This window comes from Drosophila biarmipes, chromosome X (genome assembly GCF_025231255.1).
Source record: "Drosophila biarmipes strain raj3 chromosome X, RU_DBia_V1.1, whole genome shotgun sequence".
NCBI lineage: Eukaryota > Metazoa > Arthropoda > Insecta > Diptera > Drosophilidae > Drosophila > Drosophila biarmipes.
Window position 1 is genome coordinate 5,390,770 of NC_066611.1, and position 22,839 is coordinate 5,413,608.

General features: G+C 45.2%; 1 protein-coding gene across 4 annotated transcripts in view; it reads right to left on the reverse strand.

Moving 5' to 3' along the window:
• Positions 1 to 11,702: 11,702 nt before the first annotated feature.
• Positions 11,703 to 22,839, reverse strand: part of LOC108033101 (dorsal-ventral patterning protein Sog) — a 30,172-nt gene continuing 19,035 nt past the window's right edge. For all 4 annotated transcript variants that reach the window (XM_017107299.3, XM_050885473.1, XM_050885472.1 and 1 more), the window contains exons 3-7: positions 22,219 to 22,328; positions 20,839 to 20,971; positions 16,231 to 16,290; positions 13,774 to 16,088; positions 11,703 to 13,503 (exon numbers count right to left, since the gene is read on the reverse strand). In XM_017107299.3, coding sequence (XP_016962788.1) covers positions 13,300 to 13,503; positions 13,774 to 16,088; positions 16,231 to 16,290; positions 20,839 to 20,971; positions 22,219 to 22,328 — 2,822 coding nt within the window. In that variant the 3' untranslated portion in view covers positions 11,703 to 13,299. The remainder of the gene's footprint in view (positions 13,504 to 13,773; positions 16,089 to 16,230; positions 16,291 to 20,838; positions 20,972 to 22,218; positions 22,329 to 22,839) is intronic.

Consider the following 22,839-nt stretch of genomic DNA (forward strand, 5'->3'; position numbering starts at 1 on the left):
AAGCTAAAATAAAACTACAATATGGTGCAAATTCGAATCACTCTTTGATTTGTTTGTGCCACCTTCCGGCGATGTGTGCGAGTGTCTGTGTGCTTGCCGAGGGATGTGCGTATCAGTATCTGTATCTGATAGCCGAACATTCAACGTTGAGTGGCTTGCTCATCGCAGCGCTCACTATCTCCGTCGTCGCCATGTGGTGTGCGTGGTCATGGCAACATGTGGCCGGTGGTCGGGAATTACTTGCTTCGTTACTCAGGGTTTATAGTTCGCGGAACCCATAAAAAATTGGTAAAAAAATTGGCAGAAAATTGGCAAAAGGAATCGCAAAAAATTGCAAAAAGCACACAAAGTTGCGATGGCATTGAAAATATTCTACCGTCCCATGTCATAGTCCGATTAGTCTTTTCTAGGAAAATTTAAATATAATCCAAAGCTTAAAAACGACACATAAAAACGGTTATTTATATTTATATTTAAATGGCAACATTTTAATGTTGGCCTTTAAAATTTCCCTTGATTTATGAATAGCAAAATAGGTTTTTATGGGAGACTGGCAAAGTACTACCCTTCTATACATTTAGAATTTTATATTTGATAGCTCCTTAAATCATTAAGTTACTTCTTTTAAGTATTTCAAAAAAACCGTTATTAAGTTCTTTCGACATGACTATGTCAAAGCGCCACCTATTATATTGCAAAGGAACTTCAACGTAGTTTCATAAATAACTGTGTAGGAGGCGCTTTTGTAATGTAAAATATATCTACATTTATTTTAAATCTTCTTTTGTTTAAATGAATTAGTTAGAAAATCTTAATAACAAATATATAGAAATTATAGGCAATATTTTTGCATTATATAATTTGGCTATCACTAATAATAAAAATTTAAATAAATAAAAATAATGAAGTATTAAATTCCAGATAACCTTGTTGGCAAGTCAATACGGAATTTTAGGAAGTCTTGGCGTAGGTATACAGTTTAAGTGCATTTTGATTACTAGTGGCTATGATTTTAATTAGAATATGTAATGGCCTCCTGGCCTAATTGGCTTTGGCAAGGAGGATCCTCGCAATACCATTTATCGCCATACAAAGTAACTCCTTCGATATCTGCACCTGAAGTGCCCAGCCCCCAGACCCCAGCCCCCAGACCCCAGCCTCAGAGCGATCCATCAAGATCGAAATCGCTTAGCTATCATTAGCTGATGCTGGATAAAAAATGGCAATTGGAATGAGATACAAATGCGTTCCGGCTAAACTGACAGCGGCGAGTTAAATATTCAGGGGGGTGGTTATGCTGTGTTGTGCTTCGTGTAAATTACAACTAACACTATAAATTGCTTGCATTTCTGGGCTTTGCATTTTTTTTGCATTTAACATTTGCCTAATGCCACCATAAATTTTGTGCTCGCATCCAATGGCAATAAATACATTAGCCGAGTCGGAAATACACGAAATGCGGGGGCGAGGGCTCATTGAATTTCAAAATGATGCTAAAGTGAGAAAAGCTTTCAATTGAATTTAATGCGAAAAGTTGATATGCAAATGCGGCGCGATCGCCGCGATGTTGTTTACTTTGTTTATTATTTATTTATTTATCTATCCATCTATTCCGCTGTCGCCCGGCCTGTAGCCGGCCTATACAGCGAGTGTGTATTTAATCTTAAATAAATGGGAACATTTAGCTGCCCACAGTTTAGTTTATCGAACCTCTTCGCGTTCGGTCGATCGGCTCGGCCAACCGGCAATTAAATGCACATTAATCACTTACCTTCGCCCCGACCTCTTTCTCCGGCCCTCGCATTTGTTTTTCTGGCAGGAGCAGTCGACATGTGTTTGCCCATCGGCAACTCGGAGATACTATGTGGCTGTATTCCCCGCAGTTCCAATCTGTTTCCATATCCCCATTCACACGATGACAGTCCAAGTGACGTGCGTCAGGGTGCCATAACTATTAAGGGGGCTTCCAGGGCAACAAAAGTGCAATATTGATTTTAAAGTAAGGGAAACTGGTTGATATTTTGAAAATATGTGTTTCCTATTCTCCATTTTTTTGGTATATTTAAGTTCCATTCCCTTTATGTTTGCCTAAAATCTTTATTACAATAAATACTTTTTCCAGCTTCTGGCCACACATCTCTGTTAGCATGCTAATTAATGCAATCTGGGGCCAACAATGGGTTAAGCGGGTCAAATCTGCCATTTATTCCTTCGCCTGAACCAGTGGCTAGTTTCAGCCTCTCAGTACGATTAAGTCGGGCCAACCACTTGATGGCTTCATTATCTACTTAACTTACTTAGGAATATTAACTGATTTGCGGTGAATTACATTGACTGGGCCATCGCAATTACTTTCAATCATTTACTCGGGCGGGGAAGTCAGTCTACGATATATCTTCACCCATTCGATTGAGAGTAATGGTGTTGTTTAAGACTTTCCGGTTTGTTGTTTAGTTGTGCAAACTTCGTTTGATTCATTGATATTTTTGGTATATGTTTAAAAAGTTTTTTGATCAGTGCATCCAAGAAAATCTATCTTTAGTCCTTTAAAAACGATTTCTTACTTCGTATCCCTCAGATAAACCCTTCAAAACACAAGTTCTTACAAATCGAAGGCACCTTTTCTGCTTGGGAAAGCAGAATGATTAATTGAGATTTGTATTATTTTATATAATTCTATTGAATTTAATTAATTAAAAATGTTATAAAAAATTATTTGAAAAGTGAATCCAAAGAAAATGTGCCTTTGGTCCTTTGAAAACAAGTTCTTTTTTAATTTCCCTAGATAAACCCTTTAAAACCCAAGTGCTAAAAACGGTCTCTTACTGTTGATTACTAGATACTTCTTTGTTGAATTAAAGTATGTTAAAAATGCTTAAATAAACTATTTGATAAGTCAAGCCAAAGCAGATCTTTAGTTCTTTAAAAGCGATTTATTGTTTTGCATCTCTGAGACAAGCCCTCGAGCCAAGTTCTTAAAACCGAAACCACCTTTTCTGCTTGGGAAATCGGTCTCCCACTATCCACATATTTTGTCAGCATTTTGTTCCCTCGATTATTTATTTTCGCCCATTTATTTATGTATTTATTTCTGCTGCCGCCGCAGTTACAGTGGGGCAACGAAATGTGCAACTCAGCGTCGATTGCCGTTGATTTGCCACCGTGTTGCTCCCTGCACCACCCCCTCCTGCCCCGCCCCTGCCCCCGCCCCAGCAGTTGCCACTTTTGCTTGTTGTTTGATTAAATTGTTTCAATTGTAAACGCTGCTCGCAATTTGTCAAGTCCAAGTGGCGTGTTTGTGTTGCCGTTGTTATTTTTTGTCGTTGTTTGTGGCGCGTGGCGCGACTTCGAATTAAGAAAACAAAAAATGCAAGAGTGGAGCGCAAAGCATTGCTAGACTGACGGATACCCAGCAGACTAGATAAGCAAATGATTACAGAAAACGTAAAAATATGTTACATTTTATTCGACAAAAATGGTTAGCATAAGAAGAGTTTATTTAATATACAAATTATATTTAACCATCGAATAATTTTTAGTGCATACCTTATGTATGAAATTTTATTATACTGATATAACCTGCAGCCCCAGCCCTATACTCCCCACAAATCCGAACTGCTGGCAAAATAAACAACAGGCTCAAATTGCCAATTTCTGTGCAACTTGTGCTCCTTTTCAAAACTAATCACGACTAATGAAAGACAACAACAGCAAGTAGCAATGGCTTTTTGGGGTCGGGCCACGCCTCCCTACAGCATATTGTGTTTTTAGGGGGCTATATTTTCGTATATATATCTGTATAATGTGTAAAGCCGCCAGACCGCCCCCACACCTGGTGATTGACAGAGCGCCTGGGCACGGCCCGAACAATCGGAGCCGCTTCAATCTGGACCCACAAGCAGAGCCGAGCCATAGTCACAGTCGTAGTTGGAGTCGCAGTCGCAGTCGCCGCAAAGTCAGCCCCAGATACAGATACATATATGTATATATACACAGTTTACAGACGCAAAGTCGGCGCAACTGTCCTCGTTTGCTCACCGGGCGCTGTGCTGGCCATAACTTAGCCAAATGTCGTGCCAACGACAATGATGTCGGCTCTGCCAGTCCGTGATCACGCTCCGGTTTCTGGCTCCGATCCACATACCCTTGCGGCGCCCACCTCCTCGGGATCTTCAGCTTCATCGCCCTCAAATGGATATGTATCCGAAAAATACCACAAATCTGGAAACACAGCCTGAAAACTGTGCATTTCTATCTTGTAGTTCCAATTTTTTGGGCTTGCGACAAGAGTATATTTAAGAAAGTAGAAGCTATTCTATCTGTGTTCTTAAATCTACAAGTTATGTATAAAGCTTTAAGAAACAGCTAAAGAAAATATTTTTTAAAGCGAGTATTTCACTTGACCATTTTTTTAGGGAATTCACTCTTCACCAACTCGAAGTTGGGGTTTTCCTTCCTGTTTTCGGTTTTAGTGCCCAGCCCGACATTTGTTTTCTCGACTTGCAGCCAAGTGACCCACCTACCAACCACCCACCGAACCACCGAGCCACCGAGCCACTGAACCACCGACCCCGCCTCCTCGCCGCCCACAATGCTAATTGGAGCATTTGTTAAATGCATTTTTTACCTTCGATTGGCTTGCCCATTTCCAGTGGCAGTATTTTCCTTTTTGCTTTATCATTGCCATTATTTTTTATTGCCAGTAAATGCAAATGGAAACACAACTGAAACTGCAATAGGGAATTCTTTGCTTAATTTGAATCAATATACCCACAGCTTAATGTAAAAAAAAATTTATGAATAGGAAAAGACGTCCTGAAAAAAGACAAAAATTGGTCAAAAATTAAAATGGCCTTAAAAAAGTGAGGATCGTTAGCACTGGTTGTGAACTGGTCAAAAACAGGCAAAAATAGTTCTTTTGGTTAAAATTTCCATTTTCTGCATTTTAGCACTGTTTTTGCGGGCTTATTGCTAAAGATGGCCAGAACAAGGAATGCAGCATCTTGTTGAATTCGTTGCCTTTTTTTCTATCGCATGACATTTAAACTTGTAAGTTTTTAATTATAAAAAATACGACAATTGTTCAAAACCTACATTTTCGTGGAAGGGATGAGGATTTTTAGCAATGGTTGTGAGCTGCTCATGGGCTGTTTCATCATCCGGCTATACGTTTTGATTTGGCTTTACTACAATTGAAAAACCACAAGGAAAAATAATAATTTTTAATCCCATTTTCCGCCCTTATCAATCAGTGCTTTGGCCGGGTCAAAAAAATAAATTTTCCTTAAAAATAGTCAGGATGAGGAATGACATACCTTTTTGAGCTCATGGCTTCATCTCCCATAATTTGACATTCAAACTTTAAAGTTTACATTTTTCGAATTTTCTCAAAACAATCTGATACACCTTTAAAAAAAATTCGAAAATTGGTCAAAACATAATATTTTCTAAAAATAATGCGGTTTGTTAACATATTAAGCAAGCTGCTCAAAATAGTTGGTCTTTTTGCTGTACGCCTGAACTACAACTAAAAACCAGCAAAGAAAGTGTGTATTTTTGGCAATAAATTAAATTCCATTTTCTCGTTCTAAAAATTCTGTGTTTTGGCTGGAAAAATCCTAGTAAAGGTCAGAATAAAGAATGTTATACTTTGTTGAGCTCGTGGCTTTATGATAATTTCGCATTTAAATTACACAATTTTTAAGTTTTTAGATTTATTTCAAAAAAATTGGATATATCCTATTGAAAAATTTCGAAAATTGGTCAAAAAATCAAATTTTTCCATAAGTATTCAGTTTTTAGGCTGCTGCATAAAAAATAAACGTCAAATCGAGGAATGTCGTCATACCTTGCTGAGCTCGTTGCTTTGATTTCTATGAATTGGGATTTAAACCTAGAATTTTTAAATAATTGTAATTTATTCTCAAAAAAACATGATCAAAAATGCGGAAATTGATCAAAACATACGTATTCCTGGGAGTTACAGGGGTCCTTTGCATTGGTTGCTGTATCTTAGCTCTAGCTTATTTTGTGTCCTTGTTCGTTTTCCCTAAAATATCCAAGTGGCAGCCGTGGCTTCCATATCTTTTGGCCCATTCAGCTTTGAGTTTTTTAATTAATGACTCAGTGAGGTAATCAATTTGTAATTTAATTTGCAATTTTATTTACATAGCAATTGATTTTGATTGTTGCGTTACAATTACACGGCCCGCGGCAGTCGGCGGTGGGGCCGGGGGCCAGGAGGAGGTCGGCACAGAGACATATAGCGACCCAGTCGGACCAGATCGGACCCGATCCCCGATCCGCGGTCCGCGATCCGCGTCCGGAGGCTTTGTGCTCGGTTTGGCTCAAAGGCGGCTGCAATCGCATACGATTTGCATGCAATTGGCACTGAAACATGTTTCCCTGTTCGCGGGGGGCGAAAGTGGGGGTGGTTGGGTGGCTGGGGGACTGGCTGCTGGTATCATAAATAAATCAAGTATCGAAATCTGACACTGAACTCGAACCGAAGTCGTGGGCACCCTCAGAATGGGCCTGCGAATGTAAGACAAGCGTTTGGAAATTATTTCTTAAAAAGTCTGAAAACCAATTTTTTATTACTAAAAAGAGAAGCATTGAAAAAAATGGGAAACAATTTAGTGCGCTGAATAATTCCTAATTTCTTGTAAAAATAAAATACTATTTCATTCTTGAAAGATGCGGAAAATATACCCATCCATGGGCTGTTGATGGAATCATACAAGTTTAAATATTATTCAGGTAATCAATCGATCTATCAATCAAGGAATAGCTTATAAGGTACACACGTATCCGTACCCATACTCCCCCGAGATCTTGCAGGTATCACTCTCCTGTTCCCATTGATTGAGCAGGCTAAGTCGAGGGTTCCTGACATCCACAGAAGTGCATGTACCCCCCGCGATGAGAACCGCAGGAGGGCATCGAAATAGATGAAATTCCAGCGCTGGAGGTGTTAAATGCAAGCGAGTGCAATTTACATCATCGATTTTATTAGCCAGCGGCGTTTATAATTCAATTAAAGTGAAATAGACAATTTACATTCGCCAGTTGGGGCTGCCGTTCCATTCCTTCCATTCCATCCCTTTCCCACCGTTCCGGCCCGCTCTAGTCCCGCCCGTTCCGCGGCCAAATCGGTGGCGGTTAATTGCCGCATTTTGCTGATGTTTATTGAATATTATTATGATGTTTATGGCTTTTGGCTGTTATTGTCATGCTGACAAATTAGTTTCACACTTTGCCGGCCAACGCCAACGCCCCGAGCCGCACACCCACTCCATTCCCATTCCATTCCCGCAGCCTCGTCCGCGTCCACGTCCGCGTCCATCTGGGCATCCAATCCCAATCCGCGGCTTTCATTCATGACCACTCCATGCAGGTTCGGTTCGGATCGGTTCATTCCATTCCGCTTTTAACTGTCCGCCCACCGTCGTTGGTTTTGTAGTACACCTTAAAAAACTGAAATATTAAATTGAAAAGTCGGTGGGAAAGGTTGTTTCAATTCAAAAATTCCATGCCAATCCCAATTAAGTAGGCAACACATTTTGAAATAAATCCCATGCCACTTCCGTATTTTGTAAGGCTTCACTCGAAAATGTATTAGTCTATATTAATCGAATAAAAGGCGTTTCTTCCTGTGCACTTATTTTCATTTTCAGAGTTGGTACCGAGCACTAAACACTGAAATCTGAAAACTTGAAACTGGAACGGAGCGTTCCACTTTTGGCCGGCCCGCCTGCATTTATAATTAGTTCCAAATTTGTCGACGCCATGATTTGTTTTGGCCCCTTTTTATGGACATGTCCAGGTCCACGTCCACGTCCAAATTGGTTTTTAATTCATAAAAACGAAATTTTGTCTGTCTTTATTTTTTTTTTATTATTTTTTTTATTATTTTTTTGTTTTCATTTTGATTTCCTTTTTTTCGAATTTCTTGTTTTTATTATGTCAGATCTCGTGGCCACAAAAATAATGAACAATCAAGACAGCAGCATTTCAAGCATTCGATGGATGGTTCGAATTGGAGCGTGGCACTTGGAGAATTTGGGGTTCGTGTTCGTGAATCTCCGGCAAGCTAATCGAATCGGTTCCACAATCGCTGGCTCTTGGCTATTCTGTTTATTTCCGATGCGAACCTGTTCATTTGGAACCCAGTGGGTGGTGAGATCAGAAGTGCTCTTATCCTAATCCTGCCAAGATTGGGCCATTTACCCATAATCAAGTGGCTGGAAATTCCTTAAGAGGGATGTGAGTGTAATAAATCATCAGTGTATAAGCAATGTTTGAATTGCTTTTTCTTTAATGGTGGCTCAATGTAAGTGGAAGATACTTTATGTACCGAACAACCCCACCCAGAGCAACCCAAATAACACAGGCTGATCTGGGTTGCGGAGCTTGTTGAGGCAATTAGCCGGCGACACGAGTGCCAACATGATTTGACCCCTTCGGAGCGTATTTGTATGCAATCAGTTAACAATCAGCGATGGCTGTTGCAAAGGCGATCCGCGAGATACGAGCTGCATGAGATACATGCGGCCATGATACGGGGGCAGATACAAGATACATACTGCTGGCGGGGGTTACACAAATAAATTAGGCTAAATGGGAACGTGGGCGGAATGGGCAGCTGGAGTTGAAAAAAGCCAGGACTGGCTTGGATTTACCATAGCTTTCTGCTGATTGAGAATTTAGAAATAGCAATTGTATCTTTTTCAGCATGTATAGCGATTATTGTTGAGCTGTAAGTAACTGAAACTCGACATGAAACTACATAGATTCTATCCATTTGATACACCGATTATAATGGCGTTCGATTTGTTGCCGTTTCCATTTCAGTTAATTCCATTTTAATGATCTCGCACTGCCTGATATATGGATCGGCTTGTGGAGCAATTGCAGTGCTGATAGATGAAGTCATCGCCTGTCTTGGAGGCGATTTCTCCAACGTTTCCTATATCTGTCCGCTGAATAAATGCAGTTGTATCTGACAGATATGCGATTCGGATTGGGACCAGGCTCGATTCCAGCTCGGCTATAGGAAAATACCTGACAGCCTTGCGTGATCTTGGGATCCGATAATCTCAGTCTCCATCTCTGCTTCGTGGACAGGGAAATCGGAGGTACACTGGAGAGTAATAGGGGTGTTTCGAGAGCAAACCTTAGCTTTATCAGCTTGTTAAATGATCAGAAAGATTTTGCTTGCTCAGAAAAAATCGAATAAATGTTCTGAAGAACCTTTAAAATATCATAATGTATATTTGATATACCTAGAGCTCAAAGCCCCCACTTCTTTACCTATTGGAGCCTATAAGCGCCGCGAGTCGGCAATCGGGCGCCATAAAAGTGTATCGCACAGTCGTGGCCGCTCTGCTGAGGGGCGAATCGATTCCAGTGAGTGCGGTGCAGTGACAGCTGCAATCAAAACAAAGTTAGGCAAACGCTTATTCACATTGTATATCAATAAAGTTTTACACATGCTTTGCATATTTGCGGCAATTACCCGCGCCACTGCGAATGAAAATCAGACAGCGGCGGATAATTGATGATTATGAGTGTGACTACGAGTGCGATTGCGAGTGCCTGTGAGTGTGCGGGGTGAGTGTGAGTGCGAGTGCGAGTGCGACTGCCAGTGGTTAAATGGTTGAATGTCGTGAGCGTGTTCGGTGTGACACATAAATAAGCGAGTGCAGATACCAGATCTGCGGCGCCTACCACGGGCACTGTGGTGCGATGGGGGCTTATCCGGCGATCCGAAGGGCTTGGCCCGGCCCGGCTCAATTAATTGATAGCGCCGAAATGCAAATGCCAGCTCCCAGATGGAACCGCCGCGATCGATATCACGGCCCAGAGATAATGTCAACACGAAACGCCAACGCCGGAGCTCGGGGCTTCCAGGTCCCATGACGGATGCTGAAGATTCGGATCTCCTCCGGCGGCTTTCGGTAGCTGCCACACCCACAGCCGCCGCCTATCACCTCCCACCAGCCACCCACACGCGTACACGGCGAGAAAGACTAGCATATTTTCCAGCATCGAGACTAAATTACTGAGATCGCCAAGGAACTTTTGGCCTTGTGCTCTAAGCGAACAAGACTCTTCACTATTATAGTATAAATTTGTTTTACATGTAGCTAAATTTACCAAATGTTGAATGTTGAAATTTTAGGGTTAAAGTAAAAAAAGTGATAAAGATTAAAAAATATTATATCTCGCATTTTACAGTATCTATCAACTCTCTCGTCAAATAAATGTATCTTTTGCAAAAGATTTTACAAAAATATGTACTAAAGATGAATTAAATATTACTTCTTAAAAACATACAAATTAAAAACAAGTTTCATGCTAAAAAATATCTTTTATAACATTCTATATATTATATTAATGATAAAAGGTTTAATATAAATAAGTAATAAAGATAACTAAAATATTATACCAAAATAAAAAATTAATTTTTGTAGTACTTTACACCATTTTCTATCAAACTCTCTCGTTAAAAAATGTATCTTTTGCAAAAGATTCAACCGAAATATGTAATAGAAATGAATAAAATATTTTTTTTTTTAAACATACAAATTAAAATAAGTATTTTTTAAAATTATTTTTACCGTTATTTATAAAAGAGTCTTTCCAAGAAAATATGTTTTTTAAAAACGCCTTGTTTTTATACATATATTAACTTACAGGTATGTCACATTGGGGATCCTCTACAAACATTAAAAAAAAATATGAAAGTACCGAGGATCTTTTTTCTCAGTGCACCAAAGCCAGAGTCACAGGGCCGATTGTCGTGCCACTGGGCCGCGCCCCTCGACAGTTCAAAAACGGCAATGGCTAAAGTATATTCATTTGTTTGCCAATCAGCCTGTCAATAATTGTCAACAAGGTGTGACTATGCCAATATTTAATTATTCGATTTCATTCAACGGCAGCCACATCAACTGCAGGGGCATCAGCTTGGCACTCGAATGGGCTTCCAACTGCTGTTCCCCCCTAATCTGCTGAGAACCGAATGTTTATCAGATTTTTGGCAATAACTCAGCCAAGAAACCCGTCGTAACTAACTAAAGCTCGTCATTTCCAGAACGTAAATATAATATTGACATGGGATATTATACTTTCTGAGCCCACGAAGTAGAATATTCCATTTTCTCTAACTAAGAAAGATGCCGAAAATAGCCCGAAATAATGAGACATTCCACTGTGGCCCAAGTGAATAAAAAGATACTTTGCGGGGCAATTTAATTAAGAGATTAACCGGAAATTCGAAACGCCCAAGACCGCCAATTAGGCATTTGACAATCGTCGTTCTGGGCCATGAAAGCCATTCGGATAATTTGGTGTGTCGGTTATAAAACCGAGATATAATTGCTCCATGATATACTTTATAGTTATGATTGTGTCTGAGTGTCCGCGGCAAAGTGCCATTTCGAAAATTGAGTTGCCTAATGGGAGGGATTGAAGGAAGGAGCGCTGGCCCACAGAATTTGATTGCCATTGTGTGTATTTAAATAAATATATGCGGACGAGTGTATTTCGAATATATTTCGTCTATATTTGATTCACTCTTTTGTATTTCCATTGGTTGTTCCTGCCTTTGCCTAGTTTGTCTGGCTTTTGCGCATTAAACAGACATCAAATAAATTCATCATCTCCCGATCGTCGTAATTAATAAAAAACGGAAGGCCTTTTGATTTTGTAGTTTTTGTTTATTCTCTTGTGTGTGTTTTGCTGTTGTTTTTGATTTTCAATTTTTGTTTAATTCATAAACACTAAATTTAAGTTATTAGTACAAGTTTGTTTAGCTCATCGTCGATTTAAATATGTTCGCTTGCCACTGATCAATTATTTAGAATTAATCAATCGTTTAATATATAATATATATGTATGTTTGTACAAGCTACAAAAAAAATCGTTCTAATAATAATAAACATAAAATAATAATAAGAATAATTTAATAGAATAAAAAATTAATACAATTTCTGTCTGTGTATGCGGTAGTTTTCTTTTTGTTTCATTTTTCGATTTGTTCTTTTATGCGTGTATGCGTGTGTTTGTGTATAAATATGTGTACATGGCATTTTTGAAACAGTTTTCTCTTTTTTTTTTTAACAATTTTGTACATAATTATTGAAAGTTTTCCATAAAATGTATTTTAATTTAAAAGTATACTCCTACATTTCAATGTGTGTGTGATTTTTCAAATGTGTGTGGGTGTGTGTGTGTGAGTGTGTGTGTGAGTGTGTCGGTGTGAGTAACAATTAGTACAAAATAATTTCACATTGAAAAGCTGCGTTTTCAACTTCCTTCATTTGCTTGCTCGCGAAAAACATGTTTAAAGCTAATTTTATTTTTGCCATTCAGTCAATCAGTTGAAACTCTTGGGTTGCTCAGATAGATCTATCGATACAAATGTCGATAACCACGTAGTGCGCCAAATGCGTTTCCCACTGTGTTTTGTTTCTCGTAAACCATATAGATATATATATGTATATAAATATATATATATGTATATATAAAAAATATTGTATATATGTATAATCAGAGTAATTGGATTTAGGTTAATATTCCCGCGACAGCTGCTGCGCCGTCGGCTCGCTTTCAAGTTTCAATTTAAATTTGGATTTAAATGAATTGAGAGGATTAAGTATATCAATAAGTCAAATGTGTGTTTTCAAAACTCAGTACAGTTTCAATTTCGAATTCTTTCTGTTTTTGGTAGTGATTTTCTAATGTGATTTTTGTGCTTTTTTTAATAAATTAAAATTTAATTTTAATGTTTTTTGGGTGGGGGTGAAAAGAAATTCAGAAAATGCTTTCTATAGAAAATTCTGCGCTGGAGAATTTAAAGCAAACTGCACTGGTTTTCAAGACCTCTTCCGAGGACCTCATCTCTAACTCTCTATCCCTCTCTCTCTCTCCCTCCTCCTCCTTTTCTCTATTTTTAGAGAATTCTCTCCTCCCGCTACTTTGTTTTCCGTTTTCATATATATAATACAAGTTTTCATTGCTGCCACAGAACAACAATGGCTCATGCAAGTCCTTGCACAAGTGTGTGTGTATGCTCGTTGGTGTGGGTGATGTGTGTGTTAGTGTGGGTGTGTGAGTGTGTGAGTGTGAGTGGTGGGGGTGTGCACTTCGCACTGAGTGGGTGGCCCGACTGTCCACCGTGGCGCTGAATCTGAATCTGTGTCTGAATCTGGACCGGGATCGGAATCGGAACTGGGACTGGGATCCCCCGGCAATCGTCCTCCTCCTCCTCCTCCTCCTCCTGGTGGGAGCCGCTCAACTGGAGGAGCGCTGCTGCTGGTGGTGCGGCTGCCGCTTGTGGTGGCGCCTCGAGCGGCGGCACTGGGTGGAGCAGCACTCGTCGATGGCCGGAGCCACTGCGTCCGGCTTCTCGAAGAGCCGCCGCTTGCTGGTCACCCGCGTCTGCTGCTGGCACGTGGAGCGGGAGCAGCGCTTGCGGTCGCAGTTCACCTTGGAGTCCTTGAAAAGAGAAAGAAAACGATTTTTTATTAGTAAGAAATTATAATATTTACACTTATAACTATAGAAAATTAAGGAACTTCAAAGATTCAAAAAACATTGCAGATAAAAAGATACTTATTTAAATAAAATTGATATTTTTTAAAGATTTTTATAACAATTTTCTTTAGTTAATATTTCAGATTTATTTAATACAGAATTTAAAGATTTTAAATTAAAAGAAAATACTATAAAAGACTTTTTAGTAGTACAAAGACTTTGATAACTCACCTTGCAGCGGCACTTGATGCACTTCTGCTCGCCGTGGGACATGAGGATGGGGTGCCACTCCTGGCCGTTCTCGTACACCTTGTTGACCACCTTGCAGCCGCCGTTGGCCAGCACATCCTCGGCACTGTGGCTGGGCGAGCGCTGCATGGCCTGGTCCTGCAGCACATTGGGGTTGTTGGGCACGGCCTTGTGCCCGTTGGAGCTGCTCTGCTTGCCCTCCGGGCAGATCTTGCAGCAGGCCTTCTTGTCCGGGCGGTAGGCCAGCTTCTCGCTGCACTGCAGCGGCGGGCACACCAGGCGGGGGCAGCGGATCTCGAGGGTCAGGGGGTCGCAGCTGCAGGTGGTGCAGGTGTCGAAGCCGTTGGGCGGCAGGAATGGATGCCAGCTGGCTCCGGCCGGGTGGAACTGCTCGCCCAGGCGGCAGCCGCGTCGCTGCTGCAGCAAGTCGGTGGCATTGGTGGCTGGCGAGGATTGGGTGGCCGCCTGCGACTGGAGGGGCACACAGCTGGGACAGCACTCGCCCTCGCGCTGCAGGAGCTGCTCCGCTCCCGCCTTGCACCTCAGGGCCGGGCACTTGATCACCTCGCAGCTGGACTGGCCCCGGAGGCAGGCGCACATCTGGCAGGAGTCCTGGGCACTGCGCCACTGCTCCGACTCGTTGTAGAAGCGTCCGGAGTGGAAGCACTTGGTCTCGCCATTCACCAGGTGGTTGTCGTTGTGATCCCCGGGCACCGGCACATTGTTATCCGTGTAGACGGGGAAGCAGTGGCCCGGCACCTTGGTGCTCTTGAGCTTGCCCCGCAGCAGGAGCTGCTTGGAGTGCTTGGAGTGCACCTCCAGGTAGCAGACACTCATCTCCAGCTTGATCAGCTCGGCCGAGGGCATGCTCAGGAAGAAGCCCTCCAGGTACGAGCCGTTGAACTCCTCCAGCAGCTTCCTGGTCACCGGTGCTCCAATGGCCTCGATGGGCTTCTCCTCCAGGTACAGCTGCAGATCCTGGGCGGGCACACCGTTGAGGGTCACCTCGTAGTGCAGATTGCACTCGTTGTCAATGGACATCCAGGCCATGCCCACGGCATGGGGGTTCTGGTCCTGCACGCGCTTCAGCAGAATGGGTTCCGCCGAGTCGCGGGCATCGGCCACCGGGCGGGGCACCAGTCGTCCTCGGATCAGGCTGGCCTCGTGCTCCGTGGCCACATTCACGCCCAGCTCGCCGGCGTACAGCGACTCGAGGACCTTGGGGCCCAGCTTCTCCACACTGCCGATGGCCTGGTTGAAGTTGAAGCTCGGCGTCAGGTCCTCCAGCTTGGCCTTGCGCTTGCCCTGCTCCTCGATCAGGCTGATGTTGGGCCTGTCGCGGGTGTTCACGTGCTCCGTCTCGATGTTGTAGGCCAGCGAGCCGTCGGTGTTCAGGTAGACCCAGGCCAGGCCACTGCTCTTGGTCGAGGACTCGGCGCTGTGCGGCGCCAGCAGGGTCTGGAAGATCTCGCAGCTGGCCCGGGTCACAATGTGTCCCTGGATGCGCAGATGGGGATGCTTCTTGGACTCCACGGTGAGCAGCAGCTTGCCGCGCGACATGAGGCGCAGATTCTGGATGGAGATGGGCGAGGACAGCTCCAGGACGTTGATCTCGGCGGAAGGCTTTCGCACGCGGGGAACCTCATCGAAGATCACCTCCTTGCGTTCGGGCAGCTCGATCTTGACACTCAGTGCGGCATCGGCGAACTCCTCGGCGCCGAAGACGCCATTGAAGACCAGGGTGAGATGCATGGAGGAGGCGGCGCCGCTGCTGGTGGACACAATGGCCGTGCCGCCGGCTCCGGCCAGCTGGGGATCCGTCTTGCCGTCGGGCAGGGTCTGAGGAGCGGCCTCCAGCAGGGAGCTGAACAGCTCCGTCTGCAGAGCCGTGTACTTGGCCACCTTGCCGGCCAGAGCCAACTCGGCCTGCTGCTTGTTGCCCCACAGGAGCACCACATGGAGGCGATCGTCGCGCAGGATGCGCTTGTAGTCCCGCGGCACGCGACGCCACACGCCGCAGATCTTGCCGGTGGCATTCTGGTAGACACTCAGGGTGCCCGCCAGGGTGGTCTCCAGCTGGTGCTCCTCCAGGATGACGCCGGCATCGTCCACGAACTGGATGGCACGCGGACGGCCGATGCGCGCGGAGGTGTAGAACGAGTAGTAGAGGTTCTTCTTGTGGAACAGGAAGCGGGCGGTGGCCACCACGTTCTGCGGATTGTAGGTGGTGTACATGGACTTCATCTCCTCGCCCTTGAGGAAGTAGGAAGTGCGGCCCGTGAGCAACGCAGCGTAATCTAGAGAAATGGCAGGGGACGAAAGGAAGTTGGAGGTAATCCAGGTGTTAGACATTGTTTACGCTTTGAGGACGGGTGCAAGGCACTTCCCCTCACCAGGACTCTCAACGGATCCTGCTGGGTGTCCGGGCTTTGTACTTACGTTTCATGTTGCGCTCTTCCTCTTCGCTGGGCACTGGCACATCCAAGGCCACATCCGTATCTGCAAGATGGAAGAAGGGAAGAGAGTTGAGCATGAGATGCTGGGCGATAAGGTTCGACCTTAAATGGAATTTAGATAGCAACAAACGCTTCAAAGCGGCCGATCCGCCCATGCTACGGCATTCATCCGGGTCTTAGTGATAGCGAATGATGTGAATGAAAGGCCAGGGGATCAGCAGCACCATGAATGGCAGCCAGGTAGGACTGCCCCGGACTGAGACCCTCTCCCCGCCCAGGTGGCATTCATTAATCGTGCATAAATTGAGGGCAGGTAGAGCGGAGGCACGGGAAGTCTAACCTACATCTAACTAGGGAGGTGCTTTGTGTGCGCCCCGGAGTTCCCGGAATCCACATGACACGCTCATCGGGCCCCGGGTGCCTTGGCGTGAAAGTGGGTGGACACATTTCCGCTGTCCCGCTGATTGACACCCGGTAACCAGCGCATAAATCACCATCGCCATCGAATCGGAATAAGAATGGGAATACGAATCAGTATCGGAATTGGAATCGGAATCGGCATCACAATTGGAACCCCAGTTCGTTAGAACTGGCTGGATCCGACAAAAGCTGATTAAAGCCGGAGAGACGAGGGCCACGAAGAGGACTGTCGACTGTGGACGGTGGACTGGTCCTCTGGTTCCTCGCGCTGTCGATGATGCCGCATTGGCATTTCGATTATTTTATGCTGCTCCTTCTTCTCAAATCCCCGGCCTTTAAGCCGCAAAAAAGGAGGAATATACAAAAAAGAACCGAGCTGAAGGAGAACTTCGGGCCGCCATCGCATAATGAAGGGCGACAAATCTGACACCTTGTATAGCATTTTATTGAGAGCCCCGCACCAGGGTCCCCGGTCTACGGGCAGGGCCCGGTCTTCCAGGGCCTCTGAGCTGCGGCTTCTGCTGTCCGATCTTATCGCCTGATCTTAATACGAGCCACTTCGCCAGCCAGCCAGTTTTGGCTTTAGACCTGGCTCTTTCCTCGGCTCCTTACTTATTTTTTACCCTTTTTCTTTTCAATTTGTGGCTCTACATTCTTGGGGCTTATTGGTGTCTTGCGAGCGGAGTCGCAGGCATCGCTGCCCTTGAATCGCGCTTGCAGATGAATGAAATTTTCGTTCTTTTTTTGTAGGTCTCTTTTCTTTTTCGTCTTTTTTCCCCCTGCCCACTGTAAGCCAAGATAAATGAGTTTTGGTGCGCACAAAGACGACGACACGTTGCCCGCTGGTCGGGGGAAGGGCATTGGAAGGGGTTGTGGAAGGGGTTGCCCCCTTGAGCGGACAGGCGGTCAGCGGACAAGCGGACAGGCGGACAGGAGGACAGATGGACGGCGCACGGAGCCGACAAAGCCGCGACCGAAAGACAAACGACACCTCGGCATTGACTCAACGCTTTGGTATGTGGGGCCGGCCCCAAAAGAATCTCGGCGGCAGCTCATTAACAAAACTGAAGAACTGGCGGGGGGAAGGGGTGACAAGCCAGCCGAAGCAGAACCCAACTGGAAATAGAATCGTTTGAAGGTATTTCCTAAATGTGCGGCGATCAGAGCTATACGCCTTCCACAGAAATCCCGAGCACGTGAGAATGATTTGATAAATCCGTCTCGAGTTTCATGTCACATTACCAGGTGTGTGGGATCAACACCATGATTTTGGGAAGTATTTTACGAGACGAGTGCTGTAAGAATTATTGAGGCAAATGAGTTGGAGGTGTGGAGATGTGCAGCGATGTTCCAGATTTGATAGACCAGTTTCTGATGATACCGAAGAGTCCCCCAACCGATCTCCAACTCTTTCGCTCCCATCCTACCCCAGAACCCAGTTTAATCTTCGGCTAAAATCATTCGATTCAGATAGTTTTCGGAACCCGAACCGACGCCTTGTTAGCTCTATTTCTCGGCCTTATCGCGCTCCACAATCTCCACTTAGGGTAAAAAAGGCCGGAGAGTGGGAATATAATAGACAGTTCCGTTCGCCGCTGCCGCTGCCTCTGCCCCTGCCGATGCGGAGCCGATAAAGATACAGATATAGATAAAGATAAAGTTGAGGATTTTATTGTTGGATGGCGCACCTCACGCCCGGCCATAAAAATGAGTTTGGCCCGGCGATCCTTTTGTGGCACAACAAAGTTGCTGCTGCTGCCGCTGCCGCTGGCGGAGATCGCTCCGATCTGGATTCCGATCTTGGGATCTTGGGATCTTGGGATCTTGGGATCTTGGGATCTTGGGATCTCGGTGTCTTGGGCATATGGAGGGGAAAAAGGGATGGCCCAACCACGATGACCACAAAAGATGTCATCAAGTTGAATTGTCAACTCTGGCGACTCGCCTAATGGGATCGATGCGATGCGATGTGAGTCGATGGAATCGAAAACATTAACTTTTATTGTCTACCTGGGATGGGCCCCTTTCTACCTTTCCCTTTCCCTATCCCTTTCTCCCGCTCGGGGACCGCCCGCCGTTTGTGGCGGCAAATGAGATAATTTAATAAGCGTTAAAATGCCCGAGTTATGTCATTATAAAAATGAACGAACAAAAAATACCAGGCATAAATTAATGCCGCCTGGTCTGCGGCTTCCTCTGCAGGCCGCCGGGGAACGGGGGGTGCGGGAAGGGGAGCGGAGCAGAGCCAAAAGATTCGATCCCAAAATGGACATTTAACGAAGGTAGGCAATTGTTGATGTTGATTATATGGCCATGTCATGAGCTTCAAGCTCCAGGCAGCGGCTCTTCGGGCCTGACAACTTGCCCAGGACGAGCATGGGTACGGTGGGGCCTCGCTAAGGGGGAAGCATAGCCACATCTAAGCAGAATCATATCAAAAAGGTTTTAGAAATATCTGAGTGGATCTTCCAATCTGAGAGATACTTTTTGTATTTCTGTAAATATATTCTAATATTTTCCAAGCCTTTTTTCCGGTTCCTATAGATATCATAGTTCAAGATATACCATGTGAAAATAAATATTTTAAAAATATGCCGGCTATCCATCAGATACCTTTTGCATCTCCCCAAGTATTTTCTAATATCTGACATCCCTTTTTTCTGCGTGCAGGCATAGTATGCGGAGCATGGGGCAAAAAACCAAGTTAGGCAAAAAATAACTTTGGAAACGATCGTTGCGAGCCTGGCTGCCGTTGCTCCGCAGTTGCTGTTGTTGCAGCGAAATATTTGTACAATAGCCCGGGCTAGCTGCTAGCTGCTAGCTGCTAGCTGCTAGATGCTAGCTGCTAGTGGCTAGATGGCTGACTAGTCAGCCGCTGACTGCGTGAGAGCCGAAGAGTCTCGCGGGCCAAGCCGCGCCCGTGCCTTCTAACTATTTATGGCAAACGAGTTGCGTTGGGAGTTTCCTTTTGGATGCGGCATGGAAGTACGAAAAATGTATATAATAAAAAATGGGAGCCAGGCGAAATGCGGCGGAAAAGTGAAATTGTTTTCGGGTGGAAAGGTCAACGGCTCTTTGCGTAAGCAAAGGTAAAATGCAAAATGCAAAATGAAAATGAAAAATTGCCGCAAAACGGAAACTAATGATGTGCTGCAGCGAGCGCCCTAACCCCTCGGCCGCAGCCCCCTAACCCCGTCAGGCAACCAGTTTGCCCCATGCCACACAGCAACTGGTAAATGGCAGCATGCAACTTGCGGCGGCCACTCGGCAACTGGAATCCAGACAGCACTCGCCTGATTATGTGAAAAATGCCACTGGGAAAAGCGGCGGAGAGTTCGTCACATTTCCAGCAAGAGCAACGAAAAATCACAGTCCCAGTGACTTGAATGCGAATCGCAAATTATGCCAGCCGGCGAAAGTGGGGGGCACCCGAACTCCCGGTAATTGGCCTATTAGGGCGCTGCGAGTGCGGCACGTGCGCCCCCAATGGGACCCCGCCCCACTCGAGCGGATACTTGAAACACACTCGCCGCTCCGATACGATAATAGGCAGTGCCCCCAGAAACAGAACGAACTCTAGGCGCCGTCCGGGCGATATAAAATAGATTGGGAATAAAACAAAGCAGCGGGCCACCGCATAAATAAATGCAAAAGTCAAAGAAATGTGCGGAAAATAGTAAAAAACAGGGCCACCGCATGCTCTACGTGGCCATTATCCGAGGCAGTGGACCGGGCAGCACGGAGGCGAAGGCGAATGGGAATGGGAATCATCATCAGCGGTGTCGCCGACAGACGCTGAGACATAAAAACGAAATATAAATTGCGTAGCGCTGACCTTCATTTCGGGCCAAGTAATTTTTCATAAACAATTTACGCGTTTCGGCCACATACAAGAACACATAGCACGGCCCATGGTAGATACATATACCAGGGGGAGGGGGAGAGCGGCATGGCACCTTGTTTTTGTGTGGCAGCTGCCTGGTTATTCACGGCCGCGCTATAGGTATCCCTCAGATACCGCCTAATCCCTATTTATGCTATCAAACAGGTCGTCCGGGGTGTCAAAATATTGAAACATTCGGGGCGAATTATTGGGTTCGCTTGCCGCATCTGAAGCATCGGCTGCCCCCCGAAACGTAATCGATGTGGCAGGGGGATCTGTGGCACTTACCGTTCCTATCGCCGGGACAGGTCTTGCAGCATTTTCCGGGCAGCGAGATGGGATCATCGCATTTGGCCGGCGGACACTCGTTCTTAATGTTGCGACACTGGACGCGTGCAACGATGCGGCGCTTCTTGGGTATCTGAAAGATGGAAATGCATGTGGTAAGTAGGAAGATGCGAGTCGGGGTGCGAGTTAATTGGAATTAGTAATGCGGATTCCCAGGCCTGTCACTGTGATTAATGCCCTGCTGGCCACCGAATCTGGTCCAGATCAAGCCGCGATCTCCGCCCAGTATCATCGCTTCGCGTCCGCATAAATATAGAAACGGTGTGCTTTTTATAATTATTTTGTCTCCTTTTTATGAATCCACCGGAGCTCTTTTGGCTGCCGTTTGTCTGTTTGATGTTTCGCAGCGCTTTTTATTATTAATTTTTATTGGTCGCCAGCGCCGCCGCCGCCGCCGTCGCCGCCGATGATGATGATGTTGCCGCTGTGCTTAAAGTTCAACAGCAGCAGCATGTTTTAAATAATTTTATGATGTGCTCATTTGCGACGCTTGCAGCCAACATAAATTATAATTAATTAATTTCGAAGCTGACTTTTATGCAATGCACATTAAAAATTAACCAAAACACATAGGATGTGCGCACTGGAGAAATCGCAGCTTGCGACCGGGCCGACGTGCACCCATTATATCGCATTATGTATCTCGTGGATGCCTATATATCTGGCCCGTCTGGGCCATCGCAGACTAGCAACAACAACTCGCGCCCGGTGGCGTCAATTAATTTTCGTCTCCCGACCACGAATTCGCCTCTATGTACGTATGTGTCTACATGGACCTGGGGTGTTTTTGCTTTTTTACCCGGCGAGGACACGAGTGTGACATTTTTATGTGACGCTGCGGAAAATTGCTCAGGCTTGCCCTCGTTCCCCCCATTTTTTTGTTGGCTTTTGTCGCAGCCTTTTTTGTAGCGCACTGCAATATTTTTCGCATTTTTTGGCATTTTGCGTAATTCGATCGAGCATCCGCGAAAATGCCGAATTTGTTTTTCGATTCGGCAAGGTCCGTAGAACATTTGGCTCCGATTCGTGGCAGATCGCGCAAAGAGCTCTCAAATCGATATTAATCATGCGTGGAAATGCCATAAATTAGGCGCGTCCGAGGGGCGAAAACACAATCGTTTTCATTCGCCGCTCGGTGGCAGTTTTCCCCGATTTTCCCCGATTTTCCCCAGCTTGTAGCCAGTGTCGACGGTCATTAGTCAATTTTCCCCAGGAATTTCTCGGCCAAACGTGCTCAGGGAGCCTTTCAACGGTGCTTCTTGAATCTACATGCTCTAGTTGCTACTTTTGGTGTTAAGAATACATTTAAAGATCACTTACCGCCACGCATTCACACTTGATGCAGTACATCACGCCGAAGGGCGGACCCAAGTCCGCGTACCAGGTGGAGCCCAGTTCGCGCAGAACCTTGCCGAACTGGCACTCGGTGACTGAAAGTAGAGGAAACGGAAAGGAAAATGAATCTCTCGCTCGGTTCTCGGTGCACTTCCTCAATTGCCATTTAAGATCTACGGGACTGCCGGTGTGGGTATCTACTTATTTGTATTTCGCTTGGCTGGCGCCACTGGCCGGCGCAGCGAGGCTGGCAGCGATGAAAATTCATAAAATTCAAATGACAGACGCCCACAGCCCGCGAGGATGATTAAATCCAGGGGGGACTGCCAATCGATCAGCAGCTAATTAACTTCAATCGCCGGAGCTACCCGGTTGGAGGCCCATCCTCGGGATTGCAGCTTTACTGGCTTTCAGGTTTTCCACGCCGATTCGGGTGGGCAGAGCGATGCAATCAGAATTGCAGAACGTTTTCAGCCAAAAGCGGCGAAACGAAAGAAACCTGGCGCCACATTCGCTGAGAGGCGTTGAGTCGCTTCCGGCAGCGTTTTCAATTACAAATGCAAGCCACTACACGGCGAAAAATATTCGCCCTCTATTCTATACAAC